At 39.8% G+C, this 14,813-nt stretch overlaps 1 protein-coding gene across 6 annotated transcripts in view; it reads left to right on the top strand.

The window, feature by feature from the left end:
* Positions 1-14,813, top strand: part of LOC109930707 (glycerophosphodiester phosphodiesterase domain-containing protein 5) — a 99,958-nt gene that overhangs the window by 63,716 nt on the left and 21,429 nt on the right. For all 6 annotated transcript variants that reach the window (XM_048605511.1, XM_048605513.1, XM_048605515.1 and 3 more), the window contains exon 13: positions 13,366-13,511. In XM_048605511.1, coding sequence (XP_048461468.1) covers positions 13,366-13,511 — 146 coding nt within the window. The remainder of the gene's footprint in view (positions 1-13,365; positions 13,512-14,813) is intronic.

Below are 14,813 nucleotides of genomic sequence, written 5' to 3'. Positions count from 1 at the left end.
CTGCGGTTGCAGGGAAAAGTGCCGGGTGTGGTGGGGCTGGAGGGGAGCGTGGAGCGGACAAGGGAGTCACGGAGAGAGTGGTCCCTCCGGAAAGCAGATAAGGGTGGGGAGGGAAAGATGTCTTTGGTGGTGGGGTCGGATTGCAGATGGCGGAAGTGTCGGAGGATGATGCGTTGGATCCGGAGGTTGGTGGGGGGTACGTGAGGACGAGGGGGATTCTTTTTTGGTTCTTATTGCGTGGACGGGGTGTGAGGGATGAGTTGCGGGAGATGTGGGAGACACAGTTGAGGGCGTTCTCGACCACTGAGGGGGGGAAGTTACGGTCCTTGAAAAACGAGGACAACTGAGATGTACGGGAGTTGAATGCCTCATCCTGGGAGCAGATGCGGCGGAGGCGAAGGAATTGGGAATGGGGGATAGCATTTTTGCAGAAAGGTGGGTGGGAGGAGGAGTATTCTATGTCGCTGTGGGAGTCGGTGGGCTTGAAATGAATATCGGTTTCTAGGTCGTTGCCCGATATGGAGACAGAGAGGTCCAGGAAGGGGAGAGAGGTGTTAGAGGTGGTCCAGGTAAACTTAAGGTTGGGGTGGAAGGTGTTAGTGAAGTGGATGAACTGTTCGAGCTCCTCGTGGGATCACGAGGCGGCGCCGATACAGTCATCAATGTAACGGAGGAAGAGGTGGAGTTTAGGGCCGGTGTAGGTACGGAGGAGAGATTGTTCCACGTAACCTACAAAGAGGCAGGCGTAGCTTTGGAGGTGTTTATAACTGTGGAAATGGATCAAAATGTGAGAAAACTTCTTGGAAGGAATTTAGAAGGCTTTTAAGGGTGGTTTAAGGATGGTATTGGAGGCAAACTATTGTTGAACGAGTTCAGTAAAGGAGTGATACAGGGATGGGGATTATTTTATGAAAGAACAGCATTGCAGACAAGCATCAGTTTTGATGGGCCATTTCTTAGAACATCAAGGAAGCTCGTATCTGTATTTCTAAATTTCCGACATTTATAAAGGATCATCAGAGTTTGTGAAAAATATGGCAGCCAAGGTGTACCTTTCAGTAGACTCATCTGGAATCATCTCATCTCACCTCCTGCCTTGGGTCTTCTGATTAAGATGCCAAAACAGCCTTGATCACAATGTGTGGCCTTCTATCAGGAGAATCCTAGTTCCCTAGCAGCTTGCCCCAAGCTCAATCAGGATTGTCCTTTCAAGCCTGTCCATTGGTGAGCCACAGTCAATCCTGGGGATTTAGGCATTAATAGTCATAGAACTCCTCAGGAGATCATTTATGGCAATCTAGGGAAAGTGGGAGGCTTAAGTCTACTGTTGGAGTTACTGAGGAAATGATTATAATGTACAGGTGAAATTCAAGATAGAAGAGTAAGATTTCATAGCCATAGAAGGAGGTAGGATGCTGTAGGAGTGGAAGTTTTTACAGGATAGTTACAACATTTAAAATACTTTTGGATTAGTACATGAGTAGGAAAGGTTTGGAGGGATATGGGCCAAGTGCAAGCAATTGAGACTGGTCTAATTTAGGATCGTGGTCAGCGTGGACTAGTTGGACTGAAGGGTCTGATTCCATGCTGTATGATTCTGTGACTCTACAAGTGAAAATCACACTTGTTTCAACATGTGGAGTCCTATGGCCAACAAGACAGTGTATGGGATGGCAATTTGCAAAACCATGGGCTCAAGGGGAAAATTGGAGACATTAGCAGTTTAAAGAAGGGGATAGATGAATGGGGTGGCCTGAAAGATCATTGGAGACACAGGGACAGCAACAGAAAAGAGACCATGAAGAACATTAGGTAATCATTCTGCATCTCAAGCAAAACCTGAAAGTCATTCATGAAGACTTGAAGTTTTAAACCTTGCCATTTTGATCCAAAGACAACTGTTCAGGAGCTAGATAGAATTGTTGCCACTGCATGCACTGTGTGTTAAGTAGGTTATCATTTTTCTCTTTGAGTGCATAGTATAATTCTTTGAATGTGAAGTCTTGCTAGAGACAATTGCATTTATCATGATTCACAGATTCTGTAATGCCAACCATCTGGAATCAAATAGCAACTCATTGGCATGCCATTCATTTTGCAAAAATGAACATTATAAATTAGTGAATGAAACAAACATGATCATTATATAGTTTTCACTTATTGCCCCCTATTCATGTTAGATAAGCAAATGTATTCTCATGTTACCTGAGAAATCTCACCTGGATGTCCCACTTCTGAATCACATTTCGTTCTAAAACTGGAAGGCAATGCTTCATTCACATACAAAACTGTAAGAATGCAAGGATACAGCTAGTGATGTTCAAGGGGAGCTTCGTTTTGGAGGGGGTGCTATGATAGTCAATTAGTTCCAAAATTTCATTATCACAATGTAGCATTGGCACTTTGGTCCTGGAACATTTATCAACATGAGATTACATATCTTGGAGCTCCTTGAATCATGACATTTGCCTCTATACAAAGCCTTCACACCAACTGTGACAGGGGATAGTGTAATGCTTCATTGTGATTGATGTGGGGGCTCAGGAGTAGCGTTGCTGAAATGTTGTTTAATTTCTGACATTCCCAACAGGTTATTGGCTCACACATGTGTTACAAAGATAGGTTGAAAAGTGTTGTGAAGAAGCCAGAAGGGGGTTCCAAATAGATGTGAGTAGGCAAAAATTCTGCCTGAGAGAGCAAATTATGGGAAAATATGAAGTTGTTCACTTTGCCAGGAAGAATGATTAAAACCAGAGTTTTTCTTAACTGGAGACCAACTGGAATTCAGGGGGATTTAGCTGTTCGGAAACATGAGTCACAAACGATGACTATTACAGGGACAGTACATAAGCAAGAAGGCTAATGAAATATAAGACCATGGACCATAACATATAGGAGCCAAATTAGACAAGTCAGCCCCTCAGGTCTGCCTCGCCATTTGATCATGGCTGATTTGTTTCTCAATCCCATTCTCCTGCCTTTTCCCCATAACTTTTGATCCCCTTACTAATCAAGAACCTATCTACTTCTATCTTGAATAGACTCAATGACTTGACCTCCACAGCCCTCTGCGGCAATGAGTTCCAAAAATTTACCACTCTCTAACTGAAGAAATTCTTCCTCATCTCAGTTCTATAGGATGTCTCTTCACTCTGAGGCTGTGCCCTCAGGTCCTAGTCTCTCCTACTCATGGAAACATCTTCCCCATATCTACTTTATCAAGGTCTCTCAGTATTCTGTAAATTTCAATGAGATTCCCCCTCTTCTATTGAGTACAGGCCCAGAGTCCTCAACAACTCCTAATATGACAACCCCTTCATCCCTTAAATCATTATCATGAACCTCCTCTGGACCCCGTCCAAAGTCAGCACATTCTTCCATGTATATGGGGCCAAAAACTGCTCACAATATTTCAAATGCAGTCTGACCAGAGCTTGGTATCTTCAGATGATCCCACTTTCAAGAATCTGCACTTGACAAGTCCTGCTCACCATTCGGGAGGAAGCAACAATCAGTAAGAAAGGATAAGTAACATAGCCTGGCACTAATGTACTTTGCTTTTAAGGCTGCAGACAGTATATGACATTATATATATTAGTTGTATAGTGAATTTTCTCATAATCAGCAGCAGGTTTGGACTAATTCTAAGGCATCTCCCTTTCACCCTTCCATCATGGTTGGTTTTAAATATTTCAGAGTTCATTTAGACTGCTAAATTGCCCTTAAATTCTTGAGCATCCTGTAGGACAGGATGTTTAACCCAAGAGAAGCAGTCTTTTGTGCAGATTCCATCAACAGGAAAATGTGAGAGTTTGGATCTGTGAACTTCCCATTTCACACCTCCAAGTCTTGAATGGTCGTGCAATCCCTTGAAAATCTGATGAATATTAAGAAACGTGACTTCCAAAGATGTGTGGCATCATCACTGATTCCATGCTGTCAATCACAGAGTGGATGTGGAATGACTTGTGCAGACCAGGCCCTTGCACAAACTTTACACATGCTTTTAGTTTCAGTGTTTTCCACATCAATGTACAAGACTTTGGCTGTAGACATCAATGTTACAGTTCAAGAATCCTTGATATAAGAGTCTATCTATAGTCAAGGAGTTAGTTGCTGGTGAGAAATGAGTAAAGTTTAGCCACTACAACTTCCTTTATCCTTGGGATTTCTGAACAGGGTGCTCCTCTCACATGTGGAGCAACTTCAAGAGGTCCAAAAATGAGAAAGACAGTAGGGCAGACATTCTTAGAGTGCAAGTCAATATATATTTTAAAAAGTGCAAGAAACTTTACATTGATGTGTCACCTATGTGCTTTCAGTAAAATAAATAATTCTTTCTTTACCTCCCATATGTCTAAGTGCCATCTAGTTACTTGAGCTTGCGGGGTACATCTGCCCTGTACTTCACCTGGAGGCCCCAGGCCTGCTGAGAGTGTCCTGCCCAGATGCAGGATTGCTCTTCTCACCTTTGTCTTCTGAAGGATTTCTCATCACAGGTAGGGAGAAGATGGGCGGCCTAAGTACCTTTGGAGTATTGACTCTGTTGGACTGTATCATGATTGCCCAAATCTCCTGCTGTTGCCTCCTAAATAATTAACAGGTGGCAATAGCCTAATGGTATTTTTGCTAGACTATAGACGGAGAAACTCAGCTAATGTTCTAGGGCCCTAAGCTCAAATCACACTATAGCAGGTGGTGGAATTTGAATTCAATAAAGAATATGGAATTAAGGGTCTAATGATGAACATTGTCAGAATATCTGGTTCATTAATATCCTTTAGGGAAGGAAACTTCTGACTTTACCTGGTCTGGCCTACATGTGACTCTAGACCCCCAGCCATGTAATTGACTTTTAACTGTGCTTTGGGGGGCAGAGCCTAGCCAGAGATGCCCACCTCCTGTGAGTGAATAAAAAAAACGTTCTAGCATTTTCCCAATGACAGATGTTAGACTAGCTGGTCTGTAATTTCCTGATTTTAGTCTCCCTTCTCTCTTGAATAATGGTACTATATTTCAACAAATAAAATAAATAGTCTAGTAAGCCAGGTTTCACTCTGATGTGATGTGTCCAGTATTACCATCAGCTGGGATCATAACAAGTTGAAGAGTTGTGTTCAGCAGCTGTGATAGCTTCTAAAGTTGAATGTTCAGTGCATACCTCTGTACACGGACTCAGTAGGTAGAAAACTTCAGGGAGCAAGTTGAAGTTCTTTTCCTTCTATTTTTGCCATCACAGATTTTGGAATTGTTATGACTCACTGAGGTAGCATGCTGGAAATTGAGCATCACTATCCCTGGAGTTGTCATAAAAGTTGAATCATAAAATCCCTACAAGTGCAGAAGCAGGCCATTCAGCCCGTAGAGTCCACATCTCTCCTTCGGAAAACATCCCACTCTGACTCACCCTTCTGCCTGTAACCCTCCATTCCCATGGTTAAACCACATAACCTACACATCTCTGGACTCTATGGGCAATTTAGCATGGCTAACCCACATGTCTTTGGACTGTGGGAGGAAATCAGAGTGTCCAGAGGAAACCCATATGGACATGAGGACAATGTGCAAACTCCACACAGGCAGTTAACCAAGGATGAAATTGAACTTGGGTCCCTGGCATTGTGAGGCAGCAGTGCTAACCACTGAGCCATTGTGCTGCATCTTCTAAGGATTTTCTAAAGTATACAGAATTCCCTAATTTACCTAGCTTTCAGGTGCAGATTGATAGAATACACAGTCAAGGTTCCTATACTAAATAGGAATCGGTATTTATTATAAGTAATTAGACTCTAGTTACAAGTAAGCAGTTATACACAGTCAGTTTGAACACCACTAATTAAAACTCGAATCTTCATATATATACACACACACACACACACACACACACACACACACGGTAAAAAAGGGTGTGGAAAGAGGGGAAAGACTGAAAGACAATTTAGTAGTCTTCGTTACCAGGCTCTGTTGTTGAGCTGATCCTTACTTTGATAGGAAAGATAAAACTGGTTTTCTTCAGTTTGACAATGATTTGTAACTGTAGAGAACAAAGACTGCTCCCAGGTTGGGGAAGAACAAGGCGCTTCTCTTTCTCTTGGAACATGTTCCCTGCTTAAGCTGTTCATGCCTGAGAACCAATTGCATAGTTGTTGGCAGGCTACAATTCTCTGTCATTGATCACTAGTCACTAGTTCATAGAGCAATCAATTTCTTGTTGCCAGAAAAGTTTGCATCTGTACACCTTCTCAACTCCAAATTATCTGAAACTCAAACTTCAATACTGGGTGTTCAAATACTTGTTTGCAATGCCTGCATTCAGTGTTGGGTTACTTGCTTTCAAAATATGCAACCATCTTTTCAAACATTCTTTCTCATTTCAGTCTACAGATTTCAAAAACATAAAATAAAACTACACGATCCTTCTAGGATCTTCCTGGATACCTGCTCAGCAGAGCTGGAGTGATTTCTGGGCACCTCTTTCTGTAAGTCCTAGTTACAGAGAGAAAAATTCAACTCCCACATGCTGTTCACAGTTACCTCAGCTCGGAGTTATGGCCTAAGCATGTCATTATAGGTTTTCCAGAGATCTCTACATGATATGGCTGTTTTAGCCAAAAGCTATACATTACAAAATTATTGCCAAAAATTGAAAACTGTTAACTCATGAAAATATATTAGATCTTTGAACAATTAGCTTTATAATTATTTCATCTATTACCTTGAAAAGATCCCAATCTTCCAGATTTGGTGAGACAGAAAACAGCAAGCCACACCTCCAGAAAAACCATTGTCAATGAGTTTCTGTTTATCCTGTGGGAATGTTCACTGAATTTCAAGTGTCTTCACGCGTCCATGTGTGTCTATGTGTGATTCTTTTTGTGATAATTATAGTTTGATTCATCCAGAGGGCTAAATACAGCTAAAACCGCAAAGGACATTGGGCAGCTGTTTTAATAGATTGCAGTTTGCTACAGAATCAAAATATTTTAACAATACAGTTTTGACATCCTCCAGGGGATCAAAACTCACTTTTGCTATTCCTTGCAGAAACGCTTACTGTCAATTTTTATATTACTTGATAGTTTTCTATCGTCATCCATTTTCTCCTTCTTTGTTATTGTCTTAGTCATTCGTTGCTAGTTTCTAAAGTGATCCCTACCTCTGGCCTAAGACTAATCTTTGCAACAGTGCACAGATTATTTTCTTTGAGTTTGACGCTATCCTTAACTTCACTACTGAGCCACAAACAGTAATCCCTTTTGGGCAGACTTACTTTCTAAATGGAGTATAGTTCTATTGACAGTTACAGATTATCTCCTTAAATCCTGCTTTTCTGCATTCATACCTGCTAATCTATTTTCCAAGTCCAACTTAACCAACTCTGTATTCATGCTGTTGTAACTGTCTTTGTTTAAGTTTGAAAACTAGTTTCAGACCCAAAGTTTCTCATTACAACCGAATGTAAAATTACAACATTATATGAACACTCTTCCCAGAAGAATCCTTTACAAGGGGATTCTTAGTTAATCCTGCCTCATTGCATATTATAAAGTCTAAAGCAGCCTGTTGTCTACTTGCTTCCACAATATACTGATGTAAGTAATAAAGCATCACAAATAAACTCTATGAACTCCTTCTCAAGGTTACCATTACCAATCTGATTTGTTCAATCTACATGAAGATTAAAATCTCTCTCAATTATTGAAGTTCTTTTCCTATTTCTTTATTTCTTGATTTATATTCTGTCCTACAGTATGCCTATTGTTAAGGATTATAAACTACTATCATCAATTAATACCTTCCTCTTCTATTTATCTTCATCCAAACAGATTCTACAACTTGATCTTTAGAACAAAAATCATTTTTCACTACTCTACTGATCTTATTCTGTAATAGCAAAATTACTCATTTCATTTACCTTCCTTCCCGTCCTTTCAAAATTTCAAATATCCTTGAACATTCAATTCCCAACATCGATTACCTTGCAATCACATTTCTGCAATGGAATATACCATATTGATTGATCTCTATATGTGGTATCAATTCATCCATCTTATCTCAAAGACTTCATGCATTCTAATAAAGAGACTTCAATTTTGTCTTTTTATTGTATTTTTCACACAGTGATCCTCCTTGCTGGTGCACTGTTGTTATTTGTAGACATTGTTGCTTCCTGTCACACTCTGATTATCATTACTAATATTGCTACACCAGAATATTTCCTTGCTCTTTCTCATTAGCTTTCAAATCACTCCTCACCTAAATCTCTCCCAAACTCTTTAATTCAGACCTCACTCTACAACTCAGTTATTTGAATCTTGAGGACACTGGTCTAAGTATAATTTGAGTGAACCTATCATAACGACCCAATTTCCTCATCCGCAATTACTGATGCCTGAGCCCTGTGAATTGAAATCCATTTCAACTACACCAATCTTTGAGTCATACACACACCTCCTCATTGTTTATTCCAATGGAAATTTACATGTGGTTTGGGTAATGATCCACATGTTATAATCCTTGAGGTTCTGTTCTTAAATTTATCTCCTCTTGCCTATTCTTACCAGTGCCACTGACTCCAATGCAACACAATGGATCACAGTGACTGTATCTTTCCCCCTCACTTTCAAATATCCTTTCAAAACAATTTGAGATGGTTCACACCCTGACATGAGGTAGACAATATATCATGTCCAACTCTGGATGATGTTTATAAACAATGTCACCTGCCTCCATATTTATTGAATTCCCCACAGACACTATCTTAGACTTGACCTCTGTACCTTCAATATTGTGGACAGTTGCATTATAGCTGACCTTCTGATAATCTTACTTAAGCAGTCCATGCCCAAGTGCAGAAAGACCTAGACAATATCTAGATTGGGGCTGACAACTGGCATGTAACATTCATGACAAACAAGTACCAGGCAATGACCATTTCAAACAAACCATTGCCCCTTAATATTCAATGACATTGCCATCACCAAATCCCCATTATCAATATATTGGGAATTAATATTGACCAGAACTGAACTGGACTCACTGTATGAGTACTGTGGCTACAAGAACAGGACAGAGGCTAGGAATCCTGCAGCAAGTAATTCACTTCCGGAATCCTCAAATCCAGTCTTCTGTCTAAGGCACAACTCAAGACTCTATTGGAATGTTCCCCACTTATCCTGGGTATGTGCAGCTCTAACAATACTCAAGAAGTTTGATACCATCCAGGAGAAGCAAGCTGCTTGATTGGTACCACATTCACAAATATCTACTCCCTCCATCACTGATGCACACTAGTAGCAGTATGTATCACCTACAAGATGTGCTACAACAACTCAGCAAGGCTCCTTAGACAGTACCTTCCAAACCCATGATCACTTACACCTAAAAGGATAAGGGGAAAAGGGCAGTAGCACTTGCAAGCTATCCTCTAAGCTACTCACCATCCTGACTTGGAAATATATCTTGCAATATATTTCTTGTAATAAAACGTGTAGATGAATGTTTAAATATAGTGTATACATACACAAGACATTCTCTTAATAGAAGAAAAACTGGGAACAATGAAATATAGAGACATAGAATGTTTTATTTTCAGTACAGTGTTGGAAACCTCATGTCTGGATCATTTCTGAGTCTCAATACCACACTGCATTCTTCTTCTTTAATCAAATGTGTGTGTCACTTGAAAAGGCAGCATTTTTCTGGCCATCCCTAATTGCCCTTGAATTGAATAACTTGTTGGAACATTGGAGAGCAGTTAAGAATAAAATACATTGTTGTGTGACAAGCTTGATATGTAGGATGGCAGATTTCTTTCCCTCTTTCCTAAAGGACGCGAGTGAACTTGAAGGTTTTTTTTACAATTGATAATGGTGTCATCATCATCACTGTTACGGTATAAACAGCCACCTTGAGATTTGTGAAGATCAGCAATTGCAGGCTTTATTTTTGAACGTGTTAGAGAGACACCTTTTGCAAATTTCACAATTATCTTTCCCAGAATAAAGTTGGCATGGAAATTTATAGACTTAATCCTCACATTTCATTGCAATATTTTTACTTCTCTTCATAATCACTTACATCTAAAAGAACAAAGGAAAAATAGCAGTAGTACTTGCTACCCTCCAACTACTCACCATCCAATAATTCTTATCATAATTGTCGATTATTTTAGGACTTGCATCATGTATCCTCATCAGTAAACAATGCTTTCCGTGCTCTGTTAATGTTCCTTTCATCTCATCAGTGCAAGGATCTTCGTTATCAATATGAACCTAACAAAATCCTCCTGTCTGCTTCCTTATCACTTTAAGATTATTGACCCAAGCTGTGAATTTTGTTACTTTTACACCTAACATTCTTACGAGGCTCCCACACTAACTATATCCAAACCTGTACCTTTAGCACAAGGTGGAGCTTGGGTTAACTAAAGCCAATAGCTAACCCTCTTTAAGTGCAGCAGCCCTGCTCCTTTTCTTGTTTTTGGCCACCATTTTGAGCAGCTTCTCCACTCATTTTTGCTGCATTCAGGAAGCAGTTACAAAACTATTACCAATTGAATGATTGCCAACACATGTGAGATGATCTATATCCAAAGATGGATTTTTATAGGAAGTCCCCAATTCTACAATTCCTGCCACCAAGTAGATTAATAATTCTATGTCTTTCTTAATGGCTCAATTCTTCTGCTGCAGTTTGTAGTAAACAAAGGAGATTTGCCACTGTCCTTGCAACATTCAGGTAGATGTTCCATTGGACGTGGTACACCATATCCAAACACATTGACACAGTCCCTGTATCTCCATTGAGTTTCAGAGGTGTATGTTGATCAATTCATTGTACCCAATCCATACCTGGATCCTCACTGTAAAGCTGAAGATTGGGTGTGGTAGCTCACAGATTTTATTTGTATAATTAAAAGATAATTGATTTGTAATTACATAGTACTCTCACACACAAGCATGAGCTGTTTGTTTGTATGTGATATTGATTACTTCTATAGTACAACTGGCCTCTGTCTTAGTTAAACTGACAAGTTGCTTCAAGATCATGATGTAGCCAATGATTTCACACTAATACATCTTGATGAGTGCTGTACCCCTCCATTTTAGTTCCCACCAAATTGTCTTTCCTTGGGACTGCATACAGTAGCGTATTGTGCTACATAACATTACACATCCTTTAATATTTCCAATTTGGCAAGCAGTACAGGTTTGGGTCTTTGTTGTTGTTTTGGGTATGGTAGCATTAATCCCAACAAGGCTCAGGAAGCAACTTTACAATTTGCTTGGAGAGATATCCCCTATGTTTCCCTGAACTTTACAATAATTCATTTCTTCCTAGTTCCATATTAATCAAACTCAGGCCACTAACTTCCCAGTATGTATGCCTGGGCATGGTTCCAAACCTAACATTCTCAATATCCAATTCTATGTTATCAATTCAGTCCTGAGCCAATTGTAAAAACTGTCTTTTTATTATACTTTATTTTTGATAGTGGACTGGATTAGTTTGACTGTTTTTTTAACAAAGGACTGAGGAAGGAATTTTGAAAAGTCTTTAATTTTTTAAAACACTTTTAAAAAGCATGTTACTGAAATTCATGGTAAGTCATGTTATACTGTCTCTTTGCCAGCAGTCGGGAGAAATTATAAGAAGAGGCAACATGGCTCCAGGAAGTGTAGACAAAGTGACATAAAACAAAGAACTGAGGATGCTGGAGATTGGAAACAAAACTGGAAATTGCTGGTGAAACTCAACAAGTCTGACAGTATCTGTAGGAAGAAAATAGAATTAATATTTTGAGTCTAATTTAAAGTCACTGGACTTGAAACATTAACTCTGTTTTCTTCTCACAGATGCTGCCAGATCTGCTGAGTTTCACCAGCAATTTCTGTTTTTGTATATAAAGTGAGTTTCAGTCAGCAACACGTTGCTAATTGGTTTGTGGAATAGTAACCAGTGATAGATGCCAAAGTAGACCTTACAAACTATTTCAAAATAAATTACCATGGCTACTGAAATGTCTATAAGTTAGTTATTAATTTCAAATGCGCAGAAAATTCATATCATACTAAATCAAACATTTAAAATAAATTATAATAAAAATACATAAAATCAGACTGTTCATATCACACCTAATAGTTCCCTCTAGGAAATAGTCTCCTGCATTTTACCCCATAGCTGCAAATAATTTGTTTACCCTGAGAACAATTGCAATGATACCTCTTTGTTTAGCCAAGAAAACAAACTGCAACTGTGCCACAATATTGTCTCTAATTAGCGAACCCACAGACCTGTTCCTCGGTTTAGATTCTCGAATCAGCTCATCAGTTGCCAATTCAAAGTCTGACTCCACCCCCCCAATCTAATGTCGGTAAAATGAATGTACTCACTCTTCCTTTTATGTCAACACTCAATCCAATGTCACTGACTGTTATGATGAGGACTTGCTTGCAGCACCAAATTGTTTGGGTATTAAGAGACACTTCAAACCTTGTGATGTTCAGTAATTACAGACTTCATTTTCAAGCACAAACTGGAGAGACACTCTTGGCGAACTTCAGCAACATCTCTCTCCAATATTGAATCAAGTATTTTAGCACTTGCATCACATATCTCTGTTAATAAACAGAGCTGTTAATACTTTGTTGATGTTCCTTTCATATCCTCATTAGCTCCAGGACGTATGCTATAATTGTGAGCATAAACTGTTCCTTTTGTCTGTTTCCTATCACCTTAAGGTTATTGACTCAAGTCATGCCAGTCATTAGTTTTACAACTTACATTCTTAGTTTCCCACAGGACTGCCTTCATATTCCATTGTGCCTATAGTATCGGCTTCATTTCCCTTCATGCTTAGGGAAAAAATGCTAATGGTCATATTTATCTATTGTGCTGTGTGTTTTAATATTCATTTTAATTAATTGTCTCATTTTCCCACTAATAATTGAATTCAAAGCTCATCAGTTGCCACGGTGAGATTTGAACCTATGTCCTCAGAGTATTAATTGCCCAGCATTATTTGACATGCAATTTTAGATCACCTTCTGCAGGTAATTGGAGGCAACAGATTTATAGCTCCTCCTAAATCCCACTTGGAAAAATAACAGGGTATTTTTGAGGTGTCAGAGTACTAATATACTGTTCAAAAGCCCTATTATCAATGCATATCCGCACCTGACCTCACCGCACAGCATTTGGAAGTCAAGCTCTAAAAGCGTGAGGCTACCTTTTGGAGCATTGTGGGAAATAAAAATTAAAGCTTGAAATATTTTTGAAATTTTAGGCTTGTGGATAGGAGTAAAGAATGCCAGAGTGAATATGCTCTTCTTTGAACAACCTTTCATACTTCATTCTCCGTAGATCTTATGGTTGCCCAAAAATACAAATAGCACGCCCAAAGATTTCCAGAAGATTGTGGGAGAAAAACTTGATCCAGATGCACTGCAAAGGCAGAACATTCACAACATTAACATTCGTTATAGCGACATTAATTTCATGGAGATCAGGTAAGATGCTTTGAAAACACAAAAATGCATCTACAAATTAGAACCTGACCAGAAAATGTCCATAATCACAGAAGGCTGCAGGCAATTGTCATTAAAGCCACAATTTGATCTATTTCTTTGAAGATGAAATAGAGATGTTTTTGGTGACCTGATATTGTATAAAGATAATTTTATGAAATCACATTCCAGCAGAGAGCTTCAATACTAGTAACAGGAATTCAATGCCATTCACTGTTACTTTTTTGTTTTAGATAGAACATAGGTCTGGATTTTTTGACAGTGAGTCAACTATTATTCTAGCACAGACGGGAGTTGCACATGGGGACCCTGTGGAATCTCATCACAGCAGACTGAGAAGGAATTATCCGTGAAATTTAAAATTCTGCTGTGCAATTCCCCTATGATTGGAACCCTCCAAAAATATACATTTAAATCAGCGAATTCAAAGGGTTCTAGTTAAGTAAATACTTACTCAGAAAGTGTTAGACTCTTAATCACATAGTCTAACCCCTGAGTAATTATTCAACTGACCCTATAGTCACCTCACACAACTCCAACTATAAAATCCCCAGTATACCTGCACTCCCAAAGCCAAACAAGACCCGCTCATCTCATCACTCTGACCCAGCAATCCCACTCCACTCTGGGCCTGAGAACCCTATTTCCCCATGCTATTTCCAACACTCCCCATTCCACACTTCCCCCTTTCCCTGTTCTAAATGCTATCCATCTCTGTTTCTCTCTCTCTCTCACTGTCTTGTCTTCCACCCCCACCAACAAGACTCTGCCGCCTCCGTGCATCTTTACCCCTTCCTGAGCGAATGTGCCTCTGCAACCCCACGAACTCCCTGCTACCACACCTTTCTCAGCTCCAGACCAATTGCCCACCCACCTTATTCTACACTCCAGGCCCAAACTGTCTCCACCTATCAGGATCCAGCACATTTTCCAGACCTTGCGTTCTTGTCACCTTCATCAACCCCCTACACACTTGGCATCCTACTCACCCAGCATGTTATCCACCTGCAACCTACCTCTACATACTTGACACACCACCACATGGCACTCAACCTCTTACCCCCTATATATCCTACCCACCTGGGACACTACCCCATACCTACTTGGCACACTATCCCACCTTGTTCCCTACTTACCAGGTGCCCTACCCCCTCAGAATCTGGAATCCTACCTTCATGTCAACCTAACCTTACACTTATTGTATGATAGCAGCTGTCAAAGTCACTGCCTGTGATTCTAGATCTTCAAATTTCAGAATACAGTAGCTGACTGCTGTGAAAAGTG

Source organism: Rhincodon typus, chromosome 14 (assembly GCF_021869965.1).
Source record: "Rhincodon typus isolate 14 chromosome 14, sRhiTyp1.1, whole genome shotgun sequence".
Taxonomy (NCBI): Eukaryota; Metazoa; Chordata; class Chondrichthyes; order Orectolobiformes; family Rhincodontidae; genus Rhincodon; species Rhincodon typus.
This window is presented reverse-complemented; position numbering and strand designations above follow the sequence as displayed.